At 54.4% G+C, this 19,521-nt stretch overlaps 2 protein-coding genes across 8 annotated transcripts in view; both read left to right on the top strand.

Annotated features, from left to right (window-relative positions):
* Ehmt2 (euchromatic histone lysine methyltransferase 2) overlaps positions 1-3,965 on the top strand; it is a 17,416-nt gene extending 13,451 nt beyond the window's left edge. For all 7 annotated transcript variants that reach the window (XM_050132982.1, XM_050132983.1, XM_050132984.1 and 4 more), the window contains 7 exons: positions 261-405; positions 639-716; positions 1,066-1,181; positions 1,279-1,365; positions 2,196-2,274; positions 2,433-2,608; positions 3,553-3,965. In XM_050132982.1, coding sequence (XP_049988939.1) covers positions 261-405; positions 639-716; positions 1,066-1,181; positions 1,279-1,365; positions 2,196-2,274; positions 2,433-2,608; positions 3,553-3,733 — 862 coding nt within the window. In that variant the 3' untranslated portion in view covers positions 3,734-3,965. The remainder of the gene's footprint in view (positions 1-260; positions 406-638; positions 717-1,065; positions 1,182-1,278; positions 1,366-2,195; positions 2,275-2,432; positions 2,609-3,552) is intronic.
* Positions 3,966-4,284: 319 nt separating this feature from the next.
* On the top strand, positions 4,285-19,300 carry Slc44a4 (solute carrier family 44 member 4). The gene is made up of 21 exons (XM_050132999.1): positions 4,285-4,364; positions 6,402-6,450; positions 7,348-7,421; positions 7,536-7,614; positions 8,431-8,530; positions 8,612-8,734; positions 9,075-9,135; positions 11,096-11,180; positions 11,258-11,341; positions 11,568-11,803; positions 11,890-11,989; positions 13,296-13,388; positions 13,599-13,701; positions 16,534-16,790; positions 16,881-16,975; positions 17,049-17,152; positions 17,280-17,353; positions 17,521-17,591; positions 17,698-17,792; positions 17,871-17,955; positions 19,067-19,300. The coding sequence occupies exons 1-21, from the start codon at positions 4,331-4,333 to the stop codon at positions 19,186-19,188; spliced, it is 2,124 nt and encodes a 707-aa protein (XP_049988956.1). The 5' UTR covers positions 4,285-4,330; the 3' UTR covers positions 19,189-19,300.
* Positions 19,301-19,521: the final 221 nt, after the last annotated feature.

Raw genomic sequence — 19,521 nt, forward strand, 5'->3', positions numbered from 1 at the left:
TTTTTTTTTTTTTTTTTTTTTTTTGAGACACAGTTTCTCTAGCTTTGGAGCCTGTCCCAGAACTCTCTCTGTAGACCAGGCTGACCTTGAACTCACAGAGACCCACCTGCCTCTGCCTCCAGAGTGCTGGGATTAAAGGTGCCACCACACCAGCTGGTGCCTATCCTGTCGGGCACCCTTCTTCTTTATGTCTGAGGAACCCCAGCACTGCCCCTCAGAAATACTCTGGCCGTCTCTTAGCCTTATCTGCCCCCCTGCAGGGATGTAGCTAGAGGCTACGAGAATGTGCCCATCCCCTGCGTCAATGGAGTAGATGGGGAGCCCTGCCCCGAGGACTATAAGTACATCTCCGAGAACTGCGAGACGTCAACCATGAACATCGACCGGAACATCACTCACCTGCAGGTGAGGCACGGCCCCGCCCCGCGTGCCTACAATAACACTAAGCAGCATTGCACGGGGCAGGTGTCCATCAAGGGCCCCCTGGCTGAGGGAGCAGGGACTGAAAGGGACCGCCCAATTTCACCCTGGGACCGTCACCTTCCACTGTCGTGAAACATGGACCCATGGCTGAGGGGAGAAAGCATTGGCGGCAGGGAGCAGGTAAACCCCACTCACACTGGTTCTGCCCCACCCAGCACTGCACGTGTGTGGACGATTGCTCCAGCTCCAACTGTCTGTGTGGCCAGCTCAGCATCCGCTGCTGGTATGACAAGGTGCGTGTCCCTCACCTGGTCCCTCACCTGGCCAAGTCTGGCCGCTCCCACAGAGGAGCCTGGACCCAGGACCCTGCTCTGTTGGGGAAGAGACACAGGGTGTGGCAGGAAGTTCTGAGACCTGCCAGGAACGATGCTGGCCTCTGCTCCAGGAATGCAAATGGACTCTGACTACTGCCCGCCTGCCTGCACACTTCCTGGTCTCTGACCTTAGCCTGCAGACTCTCTGCTCTTCCTCCCCTGCCCTGGGCTGGGGTCAGAGTGGAGTTTCCTGTGGAGTCCTCTGGGTCCCGGGCAGCTGAGACGGGCCCCACAGAGAAACCACTGTCCCCCTCCCTCCGCACCCCAGGACGGGCGGCTGCTTCAGGAGTTTAACAAGATCGAACCCCCCCTGATCTTTGAGTGTAACCAGGCATGCTCCTGCTGGAGAAGCTGCAAGAACCGCGTGGTGCAGAGCGGCATCAAGTGAGGCGCCCGCCCCGGCACCCTGCCTCACCGCCTCCCATCCCCCGGGGCCCTTCCAGGTGTCCCACACTCAGAATGACTCCCTCTCCATCTCTAGGGTGCGCCTGCAGCTCTACCGTACGGCCAAGATGGGCTGGGGGGTCCGTGCCCTGCAGACCATCCCCCAGGGTACCTTCATCTGCGAGTAAGTTCACTGTGGGGACTCTGCTGACTCCTGCCCAACAGAGGACAAGGCCTGCGCCCTGAGCCCCAGACCTTGTCACCATCTCATGTCACTCACACTTGCCCTGTTCTCTGCCAGCGGCAGTCAGACCTGGGTCTGAGCTGTGCTCCGCGGTGTGTCCTTGGCCGTGTGATTTAACCTCCTCCAGCCTTATTTTTCTTATGTATAAAGTGGAGACTAGCTATTTCCTGTCCACTTCCTCCCTTTGGCCGTTAGACTCACCAAGGTCTCCCTCCTGTGGTTGGCACAGCAGAGAAGCCTCTTCACCATCTGAGGACCACCCAGTTTCTTTCCTTCATGTTCTCTCAACTTCTCAAACAAGCAGCTTTCCCACCATCTACTCACTGCCCTTGCCCTCCTGGCTCCTGCCTCCCACCCGGTGTCTCAGTCACCCTGCTCCCCCCACCCCGTGGGGCATCCTCATGGCTGAGTCAGCTGCACACGGCCCACCACCTGTGGAATGGTTGTGGCGCACACACTTCCCCTGTGTCCAAGTCTGGCGTCTTTCCACCCAGCCAGCATGGATAACCCCAGACCACAGCCAACCCCATCACTTCCCACCATGGGTCTGTTCCTCACAGAGCCCCACCTGCTGTCCCAGCTCTACAGTGGGACCCCTGGTGGCTGGACTATGTCCTGCATCCCTCTTAGGCTGGCCCAGCCAGTGTCTGCTCCCTAGGCTCTGAGTGACCTGGTGGCTCTCGTGATGGCAGCTGAGAAGAGGTTGAGATTGGATGGGGGCGGGGCCTGGAGCCCTGCTCAGATTCAGAACCGTAGTTTCTGTCCAATAGGTATGTTGGAGAACTGATCTCTGATGCTGAGGCTGACGTGAGAGAAGACGACTCTTACCTCTTTGATTTGGACAACAAGGTGGGCAGGCAGCACCCGTGTCCTGTCCTCTGCTCCCACAGGCTGGCTTCTGGAGCCAGCTGGGGCGCCAGCCAGCTGGGTAGAGGGACTGGGTGTCGCTGCAGGGCTTGCCACGCAGGTGAGTAGAGATGGGTATTAAGAGTGCTGTCTACCCCCAGGATGGAGAGGTTTACTGCATTGATGCCCGTTACTATGGCAACATCAGCCGCTTCATCAACCACCTGTGTGACCCCAACATCATCCCTGTCCGGGTCTTCATGTTGCACCAAGATCTGAGGTTTCCACGCATTGCCTTCTTCAGTTCCAGAGACATCCGGACTGGGGAGGAGCTGGGGTGAGGTGCCCCCAGAAATCCTGGGGCCTGAGGGTTGAGGGCACCTGGCGTTCAGAGACCAGAGGGCTTGTTAAAACGGTACAAGACGCTGGGCGATGGTGGCGCACGCCTTTAATCCCAGCACTCAGGAGGCAGAGGCAGGTGGATCTCTGTGAGTTCGAGACCAGCCTGGTCTACAGAGCTAGTTCCAGGACAGGCTCCAAAGCCACAGAGAAACCCTGTCTCGGGAAAAAAAAAAAAAAAAAAAAAAAAAAAAAAAAAAAAAAAAAAAAAAAAAAAAAAAAAACGGTAAATCACAGCACTCGGGCATCTGAGGCAGGAGGATTACAGAGTCTGGGTTACAGACCCTGTCTAAAAAGAAAAGGAAAAGGCCCAGCCTGTCTTGGTGTGACATCTATCTCGCCCGCACCAAGAGGTTGAGGCAGAGGTAACTTCCAGTTCAAGGCCAGCCTAGGTAATTTAGTAAGACCCTGGTCTCAGAAATCTTAGAGGGGCTAGATATGGTAGCACGTGGTTTTAATTCCACTTCTTAGGAAGCAGGGGTAGAGGGATCTGTCTGAGTTCAAGACTAGCTGGTCCATGTAGAAAGTTCCTGGACAGCCAGGCCCATATAGAGAAACTCTAGCTCAAAAACCCGGGGGGAGGGGAGGGGGTTTGCAGAGTTTAGCTGAAAGGCCAAATACTTGGGAGCCCTGGGCTCCATCTTGCCTCCCGCACACAGCCTCCGGATATTGTGGTTGAAGGCTGGGAGGCCAGAAGCCTGCATTTATGATATTGTGGGGTAGCGTGAGTCAGCAGACCCCGCGCGGACCTGGAGTCCATCTGGAGGAGCGTTTGGGTAGAAGGAAATCAGTCCCTCCTAAAGAGAGGGCCCCCGGCATTCTTTGCGATGGGTTCTGAGTGTCTGGATGCATGAGCTGAGAGTCACTGTATTCCTCCGCCAGGTTTGACTATGGCGACCGGTTCTGGGACATCAAGAGCAAGTATTTCACCTGCCAGTGTGGCTCCGAGAAGTGCAAGCACTCGGCGGAGGCCATCGCCCTGGAGCAGAGTCGCCTGGCTCGGCTGGACCCCCACCCGGAACTGCTGCCTGAACTCAGCTCCTTGCCCCCCATAAACACCTGAGGACTCTTATAATCCAGGCTGGGGCACTGCCCTTCAGACATTCCTCCGTCAGAGACCCCAGTCAGGCCTGGAAGGTCGGCACCCCTCCCTCCCAGAGCTGGTTTCTCACTGGGAGTGTGACGTCAGGGCCGGCCACACTCTGCTGAGCCAGGCCTCAGTTCGCTGAATTGAAGTTGGGCCTCTGCCAACTGATTTTCTGTGTTCTCAATAAATGTTGGGTTTGGTAATAAACTGCCTGGTGATTGTTTCAGGACGAAGAGGATTGTGGTGGGTAGAAAACGAGTTGCTGGCTGGAAAGAAGGGCTATGGGGGACCAAGGCAACAGCCCTGAGGTCTGGGTGTGCCACGGTTGCAGCACTTTGAAAAATTATGCAGTGTTTTCTTATCAAAGTACACCAGGCTCTTCCAGGCGTGCCGGGCAGGCAGCTCCCGAGGCCCAGTATCCCGATGGCTGGGCAGATCTGAAATCAGAAGAAGGAACTGGAGTGTGTCGGGGACCACAAGGCGGTGGGTGGAGCTATGACGTCCGGGAGGGCGGGGCAGGCGGCAGGTGAACGGCCAGGTCTCCCTGGCTCCAATCACTCCGGAGACTGAGCCATGGGGGGAAAGCAGAAGGAGAACGAGGCATACGGTAAGGCTGGGGCTAGAGACCCCGGGCTCTGGAGAGAGGTGGCCGAGGTGGGTTCTAAGCAGAGGAACTACCTGGGTCTGTTCAGGGAAAGAGACAGCCCTGCCCTGGAGGATGGTCTCTGCCTGGGTCACAGCAAAGGTCCTGCGTACTGGGGGGGGGTGGGGGGGGGGGGGGGGGGGGGGGGGGGGGGAGGGGGGGGGGGGGGGGGGGGGGGGTAGGGTGTGTGTGTGTGCCGGGGACGGAGAGGCTAGAGGTTCTGGCAGGAGCTCTAAGTCCCTGAGGGCAGGTCCCTGGAAAACAAAGCCCGCATGGTTAGGAGGCAGGTTGGGGTCCTGAAGCTTCTGCTCAGGACAGAACTCAGGGTCCAGCAGCGTCCTGGGCTCAGAGCCTACAAGGGTGGAGGCTGGGGCTCTGGCGAGCTGGGGCTCTTGTGAGCTGGGGAACTCCACTTTAGATTTTGTATCTCTGAATAGCAAAGGTGCTGGGGTCTCTCAACCCACACCCTGTGAAGAGTCGGTGGCTGGGACTCTGACATGCTGGGGTCTGTGTGAACAGTTAGGGAGCCAGGCCCTCTGAAAGTTGTAAGGATTAGAGGGCTGGACCCCAAAATTCTGGGGTCAGCCTACTAGGATTCCTGTGAACTGGGACCCTCAGCTGCTGGAGTCTGCTTGCTAGAGCTCTGAGGAGCAGGGGCTGGTACCGTGGACTAAAGGCATCCTTGTGAGAAGTAGAGAGTGGTACCCTGATCTGCTGGGGTCTGCCTGCTACAGGCCCTGTGAAAAGTGGGGGTCTACGGACTGGTGGAGAAAGGGCTGATGCCTGCCTTAAGGTCTGTGTTGCGAAGAAAAAGAAGGGGGTCTGATCTGGCGCACTTTAAGGAATAGGGGCAGGGTGCTGTGGAAGGTGAGGCCTGAGGAGAGAGGAAGCAGGGGCCTGTTGCCAGAACAAAGGAAAAAAGGACTGGAAGTCTTTCCCCAAGTCCTGAGAAGCAAGAGCTGAGGAAGGAGGGCTGAGGATTTTCAGCGCCCACTTACCTGAGAGGATTTTCAGCGCCCACAGGGGAACTCATTCTGAGGGTTGGGCCTCCTCTAGGTGGGGCTTGTCCCCTGGGATACCGCATAAAGGCCAGAGCACTGCACAGAAAACTTCCTGGAGCAGCTTTGGGTCAATCATTGACCCTGGATCCCTAGGCCTGAGTGGAGCAGAGTCCAGAACACCCAAGAAAGCCGATTCCACCCTGCCCCAGGCTAGCCCGGCCCTCAGGCCCTTCTTCAGTGTCCACCAGGACCCTGGCAGCCTGGCCCCACCCCCTCCTCTGTGTACTCAGGGAGGACCAGGAACAAGACGTGGCCACAACCCCAAGGCCGGCTCAGATGTCAACCTGGCTGCCTACCGGGAACTGTGTAGCCCAGTGGAGGGTCTGCAGAGTTCCTGCTTCCTCCCTGTGCCCTGCAGGGCTTCCCACTTGCGACTAGGCTTTTCTCTGTCACATCCTTCGGCCAGAGGGCTGAGATAGCAAAGATGAGTGACTTGGTCACCTCAGGGGCTCCAACCTGGATGGTCCAGAGAGGACCGGGAAGGAGTGCCACTGGGAGGGTCAGCAGAAGGAGGGCCTGGAGGAGAGAGTCAGAAGCTCACTCCCAACTGATCAGGAGTCTGAAGCAGGAGAATGGCAAGTTCAAGGCCAGTTTGGAGAACTCAGCAAGGTCCTGTCTGAAATACAGAGTGAAAATAAAAAACAAATGGCCATGGTTTTAGCTCAGTGACAGTGCTTTGCTTGCCTTGCACGTTGGGAGCAATAGATTCAACATTCAGTACTGTCTAAAATAAAGGCCCCACTTCCCACCTGTTGCTAGGGTAGGAGCCACAGCAGGCAACCATCCTGCCACTGGCCAGGATGCTGGGAATCCAGCTCCCTAGTGTCCTCTCGCTGCTAGTCAAACAGGCAGGCTCTCCTGGGACTAAGGGGTGTCTGGAAGGGACAGGATGTAGGGAGAGAGCCTTCCAGTGCCTCATTCTCACTCTCCCCGCCCTCAGGGAAATCAGCCAAATATGACCCCTCCTTTCGAGGCCCCATCAAAAACAGGTGAGCTGTGGGCGCCTTCCCCCAGGGGTGCAGGGAGGATTCTGTCTGCAGGAGCCTGATCCACTGAGGCATCTGTGTGTTTGGAGGGATTTGAGGGGGCTCTGGGTGCTGGGGTCATTCGATTTCTTGACTTAGGTGCCAGCTACTCAGGTGTGTACACATTTGGGGAAAACTCACCCAGATAAAATTTATGAGTGTGCTCTCTTTCCATCTCTTTTCTCTCTGTGTGTGCAAGTGCGTATGTGTGTGCGTGCATGAGCTTGTAATCAGCTGTGCTATATTTCAGCAGAATTATTATTATTATTTGGTTTTTCGAGACAGGGTTTCTCTGTGGCTTTGGAGCCTGTCCTGGCAGTAGCTTTTGTAGACCAGGCTGGCCTCAAATTTACAGAGATCCGCCTGCCTCTGCCTCCCAAGTGCTGGGATTAAAGGTGCATGCCACCACTGCCCAGCATCAGCAGAAGAATTCTTATCCTAAGAAAAGTTTTGTTAGTCAGGCAGTGGCGCACGCCTTTAATCCCAGCACTTGGGAGGCAGAGGCAGGCGGATCTCTGTGAGTTTGAGGCCAGCCTGGACTACAAGAGCTAGTTCCAGGACAGGCTCCAAAGCTACAGAGAAATCCTGTCTCGAAAAACCAAGAAAAGAAAAGTTTTCTTAAAATAGATAAAGAATGCCAATCTTGCCAGGTGGTGGTGGTGACTCATATCTTTAATCCCAGAACTAGGAGTCAGAGGCTGGAGAATCTCTATGAGTTTGAGGCCAACCTGGTCTACAGAGAGCTAATCTTTCTAGCATTCCCCAATCCTCTAACCCATCACCCCCCAGATTATGCCCCATACCTGTACCCCACACCGGCACCCCTACACTCCCCAGCTCAGACATCTGTCTCTTCCCCAGGGGCTGTACAGACATCATCTGTTGTGTCCTCTTCCTGCTCTTCATCCTGGGTTACATCACTGTGGGGCTTGTGGGTGAGTTTCCAGGAACCTGGGGCGAAGGACACTGACCCAGGGAGAGAGCACCCCTCATAGCTCCTGCCCCCAAATCTGTCTTTCTGTGACCGTGTTGTGTGTCCCTGCCTCCAGCCTGGGTATATGGAGACCCTCGGCAAGTGCTGTACCCCAGAAACTCCACGGGGGCCTACTGCGGCGTGGGGGAGAACAAGTGAGTACCAGGGGGAAGGTAGCAGCGTGCGGGGGGAGGGGGGCGGGAGCAGCGTGGTGGGGGGAGGGCGGAACACACCACGTAGTAGAAGGCACCAGAGCCTGGCACCTCTGCATCCCCAGCCCAAGCCCGCCACCATGGAAGGCAGCGGTGTGCGGGGGCAGGAGCAGCCTGGGGGGGGGGCGGGACACACCACAGGGTAGACACCAGAGCGTGGCACCTCTGCGTCCCCGAACCCAAGCCCACTGGCCCACACCGGAAGCTCTCTCTTGCTCAGCCTCCCCAGGACTGGGACAATACAGAGCCAGCTTCAGTGCAGGATTTTAGAGTTCAGACGTCGCTGTCCAAGTCCCCAACAGGGATAAGTTTGGGTCGTGTGGCCTTGAACATCTTTCTCAGCCTCTCTGAGCTCTGACTTCCTGCACTGACCAGCAGCACCCTTCCAGAAGGTATGCAGGAAATGCCCCGTAAATAACAAGCTGCTAACACTCCAGTCACCATTATAACGCTCCGGCAGGTGGACGGGTGGTTCACACCCAAACTGCTCCCGAGGGTGATACCGTCATTTCATCTAAGGCAGACTTGAGGCCTCGTTCAGGGTTATAAAGCTGCCTTACGAGAGGTAGTGCTCCAGAATCGATACTCTTGGCCACACATTGGCTATCATACAGTGGACCGATTACCTAGGTGGTCTTCTGGGTCTCCTTATGTCCCCAGAGGAGCTGGGCCAAGAGCTGGGTGTCAAGTGGTAAGAGAATGGCGCCCCACGCCTGTCCACGTATGTCCCTTACGCACGCGCGGCCTCTCTTCCTGCAGGGATAAGCCCTACGTCTTTTACTTCAACATCCTCAGCTGTGCTGTGAGCGCCAACGTCATCTCCATCGCTCAGAATGGCCTCCAGTGCCCCACACCCCAGGTCAGAAGCCAGGCCCTCTATCAGCCCCACCTGCGCCCCAGGCCCTGGGTACCAGCCCCTTAGCCTGGTCTCTGCCCACAGGTGTGCGTCTCCTCCTGCCCGGAGACCTCGTGGGCTGTGCGTGTGAACCTGTACTCAGAGACAGTCGATGAAGTCTATAAGGAATCCAAGAACTTTTGTCTACCAGGAGTACCCCCAAATATGGTAAATGCTGGTCCCCGTGCCATCGCTGTTGCTGGAGAGGGCCGGGAGTGGAGGAGTGGGGGGGAAGTTAGGCTCCAAGGAGGGATGGGTCAATCTGAGCCTTGAGGGAGCAGAAGTTGTTGGCAGAGGTGGTGGTGGTAGCAATGGTGGTGGTGGTGATGGTGAAGGTGGTGGTGGAGGTGGTGGTGATGATGATGGTGGTAGTGAAGGTGGTAGTGATGATCATGGTGGTAATAATGGTGGAGGTGGTAGTGATGGTAGTGATGATGGTAATAATGGTGAAGGTGGTAGTGATGGTGGGAGCCACAACTTCTATATCTATGCATCTGTCTATCCCCAGACAGTGAAGGACAGCCTGGAGAAGGAACTCTGTCCCCGCTTCCTTCTTTCTTCTACTCCAGGTGAGAACCGTGCACATCACCCCTCAATATTTCCATTTCTCAGATGAAGGAAGCAGACCAAGGATGTCACGGGGGGGGGGGGGGCGCTCGAGAGTGAGCAGCAGGCCGCCATTCCCGGCCTCAGGACCGTGTAGTTAGATTGCTGGCGTCCGCCGAGCAGCTATGTACCAGAGGCCGGGACAGATGTTCAGGGATGATAGACACCAACCACTCCCTGCTCAAGCACCATTCTAGGTGGAGAGGTCAGCGGTCAGAGGAGCCCTAAGCCAACTAGATGGTGCACACCTAAGCTTCCAACAGGGACGCAGAGGCGATCTCGAAGGCCAGCCTGGGGCACATAGCAGGGTCCTCTCAGACCAACAGTAAAGCAGGGCTGATGAGATGGCTTGGCACACAAAGTGCTTGCCCCAAGTCTGACAACCTGAGTTCGAACCCCAGGACCCATGTGGAATAAGGCAAGATTGGACTCCTGAGCTAGACCTCTAACCACCACAGGCCTTGCACAACCCACACGCATTCGCACACAATAAACAGATGTAATCGTGGTTTTGGATGAGTGGTGTGCAGAGCGCCTTCCTAGCTTGTGCAATGCCCTGGATTCCTGGATTCTCGGCTCTGCAAAAACAGGACAGAACAGCAATAACAAGAAACAACTGCTTGAGGGTCACTTGAGAATGTCCATGGTGGGGCGGGAGAGATTGCTCAGCAGTTAAGTGTGCCTGATGCTTATATATGGGTTCCCAGGACCCACATAATGGCTGGAAACTATCCGACACCATCCAGGGGCCCCGACACCCTCTTCTGGCCCTCGCAGGCACAAGTTACACACACACACACACACACCCAGGCAAAGCATTCATACGCATAAAATAAAATATGCTCAGCATGGTGGTGTATACCTGTAGTCCCAGGGCTCAGGAAGCAGAGGCAGGAGGATCACCAGGGATTCAATGCCAGCCTGATTCACACAGTGAGTTTCGGGCCAGCAAATGCTACATAGTGAACCCTGCCTCAAAAATCAAGCAAAATAGATAAATCGAAAGTAAGTTTTTTAAATTAAATGTACATGAATGAATAAATCTGAAAGGAATTAAACAGCCTGAGACATCTGTCCAGATGTTACAAACGGATGGGGCTGGGAAGGCCAATCGCATTGGCCTTTCTTCTGTGTACACCTCTTCCCAACAACATGTGTGGCTGGTTTGGTTTGAGACAGGATCTTATTTTGTGGTCCAACAGGCTCCCGGCTTGTGATCGTCCTGCCTCAGCCTGTCCCCATGCTGAGATAACAGGGAGACACCACCGTGTCCAGCTGCCTTTTCTTTTATTTCTTTATCTATTTTAGTAGAAAATGCTTTTTAACTTTAGTTGAGAAAAGACAAAACATCCAGGCAAGCGCAGTGGGAAGGGCGCCCAAGGTCTGCTCCAAACCAGACAGGTCTGGATTTAAACTTGAGCACTTCCAGCAGATGGACCTCGGGTGGGTTACTCGACCTTTCTGGGCCTTGTTTCCTCAGCACCGGGATGTAAGTGATAAGCCAAACCTGTTCAGCCACAGTCACTAAGAGGCCCGGCTGGAGATCCAGAGACAGAGATGGGGCAGGGGCTGAGCTGAGAGAGAGCAGGGAGGTTCTGAAGCTCCATGGAATGTGTGCAGAATCCCAGGCCAGAAGCCTGGCCGAGGGCCATGACAGAGCTGGTTGACACAACCCACTCAGCTGAGGGACCAATCATGGGTGCTGTGCAATGAGGAGGCCATGACTGTCTTGGCCTATGCAGGGATCCAGGTGACGGGGCGTAAGGACATCTGACTGATGGCAGGGAAGGAATACAGGCTGCTGCACCCCAACCCTGAAAGAGCAGACCCCGCCCCGTCCATCGCCGCTGCCTCTCGTGACAGTGTTCTAGGTTGGGAGGGTCAGGCAGACGCCCACCCAGCAGCCCCTGTTCTCTCTTCTAGCTCTGGGACGTTGTTTTCCGTTCCCCAACGTTAGCTTACCCGAATACCCAGGGATCGATAACACCAGTGTCTCTGAAGGAATCAGGTAGATATTATCCTCTCCGTCAGCCCCCTGTCCCCTCTTACTCTCAGCCCCACCTGACTCCATCCTTCTCCAAACAGTGGCCTCCTTGATCACATCAATGCCCGGGATATCTCTGTGAAGATCTTTGAAGATTTTGCTCAGTCCTGGAAATGGATCCTCTTGTGAGTCCATAGCTTCCCGGGGATCCAGCCCCTTCTTCCTTCCTGCTGCCCTTCCCTGATCCCCTTCCCTTACATTTATGTGTGAGGCCAAGGCTGTGATCAGAGGGGGAGCTACCTCAGGATAGACCCTGAGCCAGGCAGGACTTGTATCATCTACATGTACTTGAGGGTACAAGGACTCTGAAGGGCTTGGGAGGCAACCCTCACTTATGCTCCTCCCCCGCAGGGCCCTGGCTGTGGCACTGGTGCTAAGTCTACTCTTTATCCTGCTCCTGCGCCTGGTGGCAGCGCCCCTGGTGCTGCTGCTGATTGTGGGGGTGCTGGCCGTGCTGGCCTACGGCATCTACCACTGCTGGCAGCAGTACCGGGCGCTGCAGGACAACGGTGCCTCCATCTCCCAGCTGGGCTTCACCACCGACCTCAGCGCCTACCAGAGCGTGCAGGAGACCTGGCTGGCTGCTCGTGAGTCCCCTCCCTCCGCTGGCTGCCGAGGGTTGCCCTGGGTGACCCTAGCCCTGACCGGGGACCACCACCTGCTGTCCCCGCAGTCATTATCCTGGCCGTCCTTGAGGGCATCTTGCTGCTGATGCTCATCTTCCTGCGCCAGCGGATCCGCATCGCCTGCGCTCTGCTGAAGGAGGCCAGCAGGTCAGGGCCTGCCCGGGAGGGAGAGGGGGCCTTGGGCAGGGGTGCCGGCCTGGATGGGGTAATAGGAACCCCGGAGGAGAAAGGTAGAATTGCTCCGTGAGCAGCAGCACTGCTGAGTTTCAGCCTCTCAGGGCCTCAGTTTCCCTGTCTGCTTTGTTCTGTTGCTGTTTGGTGGCGGGGCGGTGGTGGTGGTATTAAGATTGGCTTATTTTTGTTTTATGTATGGCGTTTTGCCAGCATGCATAGCTGGTGCTGTGGGAGGCCAGAAGAGGGCTTTGAATCATCTGGAACAGGAGTTATAGACAGTTGTGAGCCCAAGTCCTCTGGGAGAGCAACCAGTGCTCTTAACTTCAGAGCCATCTCTGCTGCCCCAAGGATTTTGCTGTTGTCATTGTTGGTTGGTTGTTTTGAGGCAGGAGCTCATGTAGCCCGGACTAGTGTCCGATCAGCTATGTAGCCGAGACTGTCCTTGAACTCCTGATCTCCCTGCCTGCGATGCGGTGCTGGTGGTGATCATGCTCAGTCTTGGGTGGCGCAGGCTGACCCCTGACTTACTGTATAGTTGAAGATGACCTTGAACGCATCCCCCTGCACCTACCTCCAGAACGTTAGGGTTGTGGGCGGGCATGGATCACCAGGCCTCCTTTATGCGGGGGTCTAACTCAGGGTCTCCTTGTCAGGCAAGCCACATCCCTCCTGTGTCCCCCCTACCCCTGCTGCTCCCTTGAGGCTGTGTCTTGCAGTATATAGCGCAGACTGGCTTCAAACTCCTGGCCACCCTGCTATCTCAGCCTCCTGGATGCTGGGATTGGAAGAATCGCCACCACACCCAGCCTCCCTCTTTGTAAGACGGTTGTCAGAGCGGACTAAACCTTGCAAGGGCATTGTGAGGACTGAATGCGTCTGTGTTGACTAAGTGCCTAGGCGGGAGATGAGGTGCTTGCTGGGTGAGGCGGCAGGAGTCGAGGTAGAAGAAGCAGACATTGCCAAGTGGACTGCAGGGGCCAGCATCTTTTGGGGGTTCTCTTCCCTTATACTCCCTGGGCTTTCCAGGCATCTTCTGTGACTCCAGGTTCCTCTAAGGGTCCCATGAACCTTATTGGGTTCACTGAGCAAGAATCCACTGTGAACCCCACCCAGAACCAGGTGCCGGGGATGCGGACACAAAGGCCGTAGTTCTCCGTTTCTGGCCTGGAGAAACAAACAGGCCGGATGAGTGCAGCCAGGGTCAGGCCTGGGAGAGGTCAGGCCTGGGAGAGGCTGCGCAGGGCTGAGGCCCCAGTGGGCTGCTCTTGTCTTCCTACAGGGCTGTGGGCCAGATGATGTCCACTATGTTCTACCCCCTGGTCACCTTCATCCTCCTGGTCATTTGCATCAGCTACTGGGCCCTGATTGCTCTGTATCCTTTGTACGCCTCCCCCCCCCCCAGCTCTGGTGCGGGGCGAGTCCTGTGTGCGGTGTGAGGGAACTGAGTTGCAAGGGTGAGCAGGGGTTGAATGCCAGCCCTGTGTGTGTCCCTGTGTGTGAACTGCTCCAGTCCCAGGGGGAGCTTTGTAGGTGTGGCCTGTGATTGACAGCCAGCATCATGCTCTTCTTGACTCATCTCTGGGTACCTGGCCACATCCGGGCAACCCCAGTATGTCTATCGGGTGCCCGACTCCAACACATCTGGCTGTGAGACCGCGCCTGTGAACAAGTCCTGTGACCCCATGGTGAGAGGGAGCAGGGTGGGTGCTGAGGGGATCTTGGGGGTCAGTTAGCCCGGATTTCTCTGATGCAGAAGTATTTGAGGACAGTCCATGGATAGAACCTCCCTCGGTTCTGTAGCTGAGCTGCCCACTTTATAGAAAGTGAAGTGCGGACAGGACCTCTGAGTGAAGGTGGGGGACTGACTAGTAAGCAGGACCTTTCTCAGCCACTGAAGCCGTTAAATATTTCTTCCTCCTGGGTCTCCACCCACTGCTCTGTAAATGGGAGCTGATCCTAACCGCCATCTCCATGGGTGGCTTAGGAGTTTTGACGCCATTGGGTATGTCTGATGCTGCATACAGTGCCTGCCCACTGACAGACCACAGCTGCGTGTCCTGGGAACAGAGCCCCAGACAGTTGCTCAGGTCCACCCAAGCGAGCGATGCCTGGAGGACCTTGGGAGGCCTGTCTTCCCAGCCCCTGAGAGGTGGAGGCCCAGGATCAGGAGTTCTACAGAAGTCTCTATTACACGGCTAGTCTGCGGCCAGCCTGAGCTACACGAGGCGCTCTCTACAAAACAAAATAAGTATAACAAAAAGCCACACAACACCCACGGGAACACACCTCTAATGCCGGCTTCTTGGAGGTTAAGAGTAGGGATTTCCAGTTCAGGACCAGCCTGGATCACAGAAGGAGACCTTTCCTCAAACACAACCCCTACACACAAAAGTGAGAGGAGGCTCATTCGGATATAGAAAAGACCCACCATGTTCCGTGCCCAGAGGGCCCCGGTTTTCCTTTGTAACATTCACCCTCCAACAGTGAAGGCAGCCACAGGCCCACAGTGATCTGTTCAGAGAAGGGTTTTTCTTTTTTGCTTTCTTTCTTTTTCTCTTTTTGAATCAGGGTCTCACCATAAAGCCCTAGCTGGCCTGGAACTCAGTACATAAACCAGGCTGGCCTCAAACGGATCCACCTGGCTCTGCCTCCCAAGTGTTGGCATTAAAGGTGTGCACCCCTGTGCCCAGCTTTATTTTAGACTCACACTCGGACACCGTGAAGCATTTAAAGTCATATTTTCTGGATTTGTTTAGTTTTAATTATTCATTTTTATCTGTTATTGTGGACATTTCCAAACATATGCAGAAGTAACAGGATGTTGCCTGTGGCCCTCAGCTTCCTGAGGACCCTTCTCCTCCTTTTTGCAAAGCTATTGTTTGAACCCAGGGCCTCATGCACAAACTACATTCCCTAAGCTGCCCCCACCCTCAACTTTTAGGTAGTTAAGGAATGTTTTCTTTCTCTCTCTTTATAATTTTTCTATTCTATTCTGTTATTTCTTTCTTATTTTATTTCATGCATGTGAGTGTCTGGCCTGCATGTATAGTTATTCACCACATTGTACTTGCTGTCCAAAGAGACCAAAAGAGACCTTGGGTCCCCTGGAACCTGAGTTGCAGACAGTCATGAGCCACCATGTGGGTGCTGGGAATGGAACCCTGGTCCTCTTGCAGAACAGCAAGGGCTCTCAGCCACTGAGGCATGGCATAGCTTCCTTCCTCCCCCCCCCATTCTATCTCTTTCTTTTGATATGGGGTTTCTCTATGTAGCCCTGGCTGTCCTGGAATTCACTTTGTAGACCAGGCTGGCCTCGAACACAAAGATCTACCTGTCTCTGCCTCCAGGTGCTGGGATTAAAGGCATTTGCCACCATCCCATTCTCTCTCTCTCTCTCTCTCTCTCTCTCTCTCTCTCTCTCTCTCTGTCTCTCTCTCTGTCTCTCTCTCTCTCTCTCTCTCTCTCTCTCTCTCTCTCTCTCTCTCTCTCTCTCTCTCTCTCTCTCTGCTAGACTGAAATTTACTCTGTAGCCCATGCTGACCTCAAATTCACCGTGATCCCCTTGCCCTAGCTTCCTTAAATGTTGGGATTGCAGGGCTAAAATTACGCAGCTCAGGTAGTTTGAATACAGATTCTGACTATCATGTCTCTTTACACACAAGTGTGCTAAGGTGGATCTCAAAGAGTGTTTGTTCCTTTGTTTATCTATTTATAGACAAAGTCTCAAGTGGTCCAGGCTGGTCTGGATCTTGCCAAGTGGGAGAGGGTGACCTTAAACTGATCCTCCTGTCTCTACCTCCCGTGGCCTGTGACGACAGGCGTGCCCAACCGTGCAGGGGCTTCTGCAGTGGCTTTGCACACGCTAGGCAAGCTGGCTACCAGTTGATACGCGTCTTCAGCCCCTCAACAGATGACTTAAAAAGCAGAGCTTGAGGATTAGGTCACTGATAAAAAAAAAAAAAAAAAAAAAAAAAAAAAAAAAAAAAACCTGTCATAAAAAAAAAAACTGTCGTTGGTTCCTGAAGTTCTAGCTTCTACGCTAAAAATAGGAAGGAAGGAAAAAAGAAGAAAAAGGAAGTCTAATAAAGCTGGGTGTGAAGCTCAGTACTGGGGGGAGGTTGTAAAATGGGTGAGGATCAGTGTTCAATCCCGGCAAAGCATGCACACACACACACACACACACACACACACACACACCACACACCAACACTGTTTTGTTGTTACAGCCAACAGAATTACTTAATGCCGTTAAATGCCCTCAGTGTCTTGAAGACAGCTGCAGAGGCTTCTCTAAAACAGGTCTCTGGGAAAGTCGCAGAACAGGTGGAAACCATAAAACCACCCACACACTGGGCTTGCCCCAGGCCTTCTAGACAGCTCCTGAGTCGACCTGGAAACCAGGAAGCTGGTTAGTCACGCCAGGGAAAGTCTGAGCTGCTCTGAGCCTGGAGGGAAGGTTAAGGATCTGCCTGCCACTCCAGGGTCTGACCCTGCTGAGTCCTCCCTGTCACTTCCAGGCCTCAACCGGGAATTTCTCCTCGTGCCCGGGTCTCACGTGCGCCTTCCAGGGCTACTCGTCCACCGGCCTAGCCCAGCGCTCTCTCTTCAACCTGCAAATCTATGGAGTGTTGGGGCTCTTCTGGACGGTTAACTGGGTACTGGCCCTGGGCCAGTGCGTCCTTGCCGGGGCCTTTGCCTCCTTCTACTGGGCCTTTCATAAGCCTAAAGACATCCCTACCTTCCCCTTGAGCTCAGCCTTCATCCGCACCCTCCGGTGAGCCAGGGGCAGCCCCCAGAGAAGCATCAGCCCTAGGGATACCGGGAGATACCGTGGTGTTTCATCTCACCTACACACTTTCTGCAGTTACCACACCGGGTCGCTGGCGTTTGGAGCCCTCATCCTGACCCTTGTGCAGATAGCCCGGGCCATCCTGGAATACATTGACCACAAGCTAAGAGGTGAATGGTGACCCGTGATGGGCAGGTTTAGCTTAGAAGCCAGCAGCTGAGCTTGGACTTCCTTTGTCCCTAGGATCCCAAAATCCTGTGGCCCGGTGCATCATCTGCTGCTTCAAGTGCTGCCTCTGGTGCCTGGAGAAGTTTATTAAGTTTCTCAACCGCAACGCCTACATCATGGTGAGCACGGCCTCAAGGAGCTTCTTGCTCTGTACCACTTTGCCTGCCCAGGCTCCACCAACACGGGGGCGGGGGAGGGGGCCAGGCTCGCCAGGGGTGTGGCTCTGACCTTCCCTGCTCCTCCCAGATCGCCATCTACGGGAAGAATTTCTGTGTCTCAGCCAAAAACGCCTTCAAGCTGCTCATGAGGAACGTTGTCAGGTCAGGCCGCCTTGGGGTCCCTTACCCAGATCGCCCATCCTTAAGCTGGCCTCACAGGCAGACGCTGCTTAGAAGGGTCTCACGCTTGGTCCAGGGCTCTGCCACCCCCATCACTGTTCCCAGCCCCGCCAGGACCTCACCCCTGGCCGCCCTGCCTCCCACTGCAGGGTAGTTGTCCTGGATAAAGTCACAGATCTGCTGCTCTTCTTTGGGAAGCTGCTGGTAGTCGGAGGTGTCGGTAAGGGCCACCATCGGGGTCTGCAGAGTTGGGGACCCCTGGAATACGTGCAGAAAGGGGTGTCTGCAGAGGAGCAGCACTGACCCTGGGAACCTTGTCCACGCAGGTGTCCTGTCTTTCTTCTTTTTCTCCGGTCGTATCAAGGGGCTGGGGAAAGACTTTGAGAACCCCAACCTCAACTATTATTGGCTGCCCATCATGGTGAGTGACATCTCCCTCTGCTACACCCAAGTCCCCAGACGTGCCTAGTGGGGTCCCAATCAGTCTTGTTTCCTGCAGACCTCCATCATGGGAGCCTATGTCATCGCCAGTGGCTTCTTCAGCGTGTTTGGCATGTGTGTAGACACGCTCTTCCTCTGCTTCCGTGAGTGTCCCCCACCCTGACTCCTGACTCTTCGGGCTTCTCTTGGAGGCTGTCTGTAGCTTTGTAAACTAAAGCAGCTGGAGGGAGCATCTTCAGACATTCTGAGGCTAGAAGTTTGGGGAGGGAAGAAGGGAACAAAACCTGGACATTCTCAGAGGGGACCCTTCTCAGACAGAGGCCTGGCTAGGAAACATAGGAAGATGTTAACCGCAGAACATTTCCAGGAAGGTAGTTATAGTGGGGGTGGGGTTGAGGGGGGGTGGGGGGGATGTTCTTCCTTCTTTTATTTTGTTTGTTTGTTTATTTATTTATTTTGTGGGAGGGGACATGCTGGGAGGTGGGACAGGATCACACTATGTAGCACAGGTTGATCCAGAACTAATTGTATAGCTAAGGTTGGCTCAAACTCATGAGCCTTCTACCTCAGCTCCCAAGTGCTGGGCATTGTGGTACCTTTTTGTCCCAGTGATGATGCCACCAGGCCTTGTGCCTGCAAAGTAGGAATGCCCCACCACAGTGCTATTCCCCCAGCCACACACTGAGCAATTTAACAGAATTTTGTTGTTGCTTTATGCTTTTGTTTCTTGGTTAAATCTTATTTACTTACATGTATTCTTGGTTGGTTCCAGCTTGCTCTATAAACCAGGCTGGATCAACTCCAGTCTTCTGGCCTCTGCCTCCTGAGTGCTAGAACCACGGAGATACATAACCATTCCCCAGACAGAGTTCTGCTGTGTAGCTCAGGCTGGCCCTGTGTTCTCAGTCCTCCTGTCTCCACCTCCTAAATATTAGGATCAAACGAAAGCCACCATGACGAACTGACATGCAATTTTTCTTTATCCTATTGTCACCCTATAAAACATACGATCATTTATACTCTTTACATGAGGAAACAGGTTATATAGAACTGCCTATATAGCCGGGCAGTGACGGCGCACACCTTTAATCCCAGCACTCGGGAGGCAGAGGCAGGCAGATCTCAGCAAATAAAGAACTAAGTGGTTTGGACAGGAGACCAGGCTGTTGGATCTACGCAGCCCAGATTATTTCTGGGGTGCAACAGGGTTCCACTTATCAGGGTCCGCTCTAATTGATCTACTCTGCTGCTCAGTGGAGGATCTGGAGAGAAACGACGGTTCCCAGGAGCGGCCCTACTACATGCCCATGGCACTGATGAAGATTCTGGGCAAGAAGAATGAGGTCCCTGCTGGGGGCAAGAAGAGGAAGAAGTGAGAGGTGGCGTTGTGACCCAGGATAGCAACCCTCCTGTACAGAAGCCCAGCCAGATACGCCTTAAGAATCACAATTTTATAGTAAACAAATTTTATTAAAGATTAATATTTTATATTCTTGATAAGTATGGTTTTATTTTTAGTTCAAACTCGTTTCTCTTTTATTAACGTCCAAATTACTATTACATGGTTCTATAGCAAGTAAAAGAAAATGTGTTCAGGACCTGAGGGTAGGAGACTGGGGTGTCCCTCAGATGATAGGGTGGCTGCCTAGCATGTACGCACCCCAGATTCTGTCTCCAGCATAAACATGGCCTGGAATCACGCGTGGTCC

This window comes from Alexandromys fortis, unplaced genomic scaffold (genome assembly GCF_014885135.2).
Source record: "Alexandromys fortis isolate MF-2015 unplaced genomic scaffold, M_Fortis_MF-2015_v1.1 scaffold_489, whole genome shotgun sequence".
NCBI classification, from domain to species: Eukaryota; Metazoa; Chordata; class Mammalia; order Rodentia; family Cricetidae; genus Alexandromys; species Alexandromys fortis.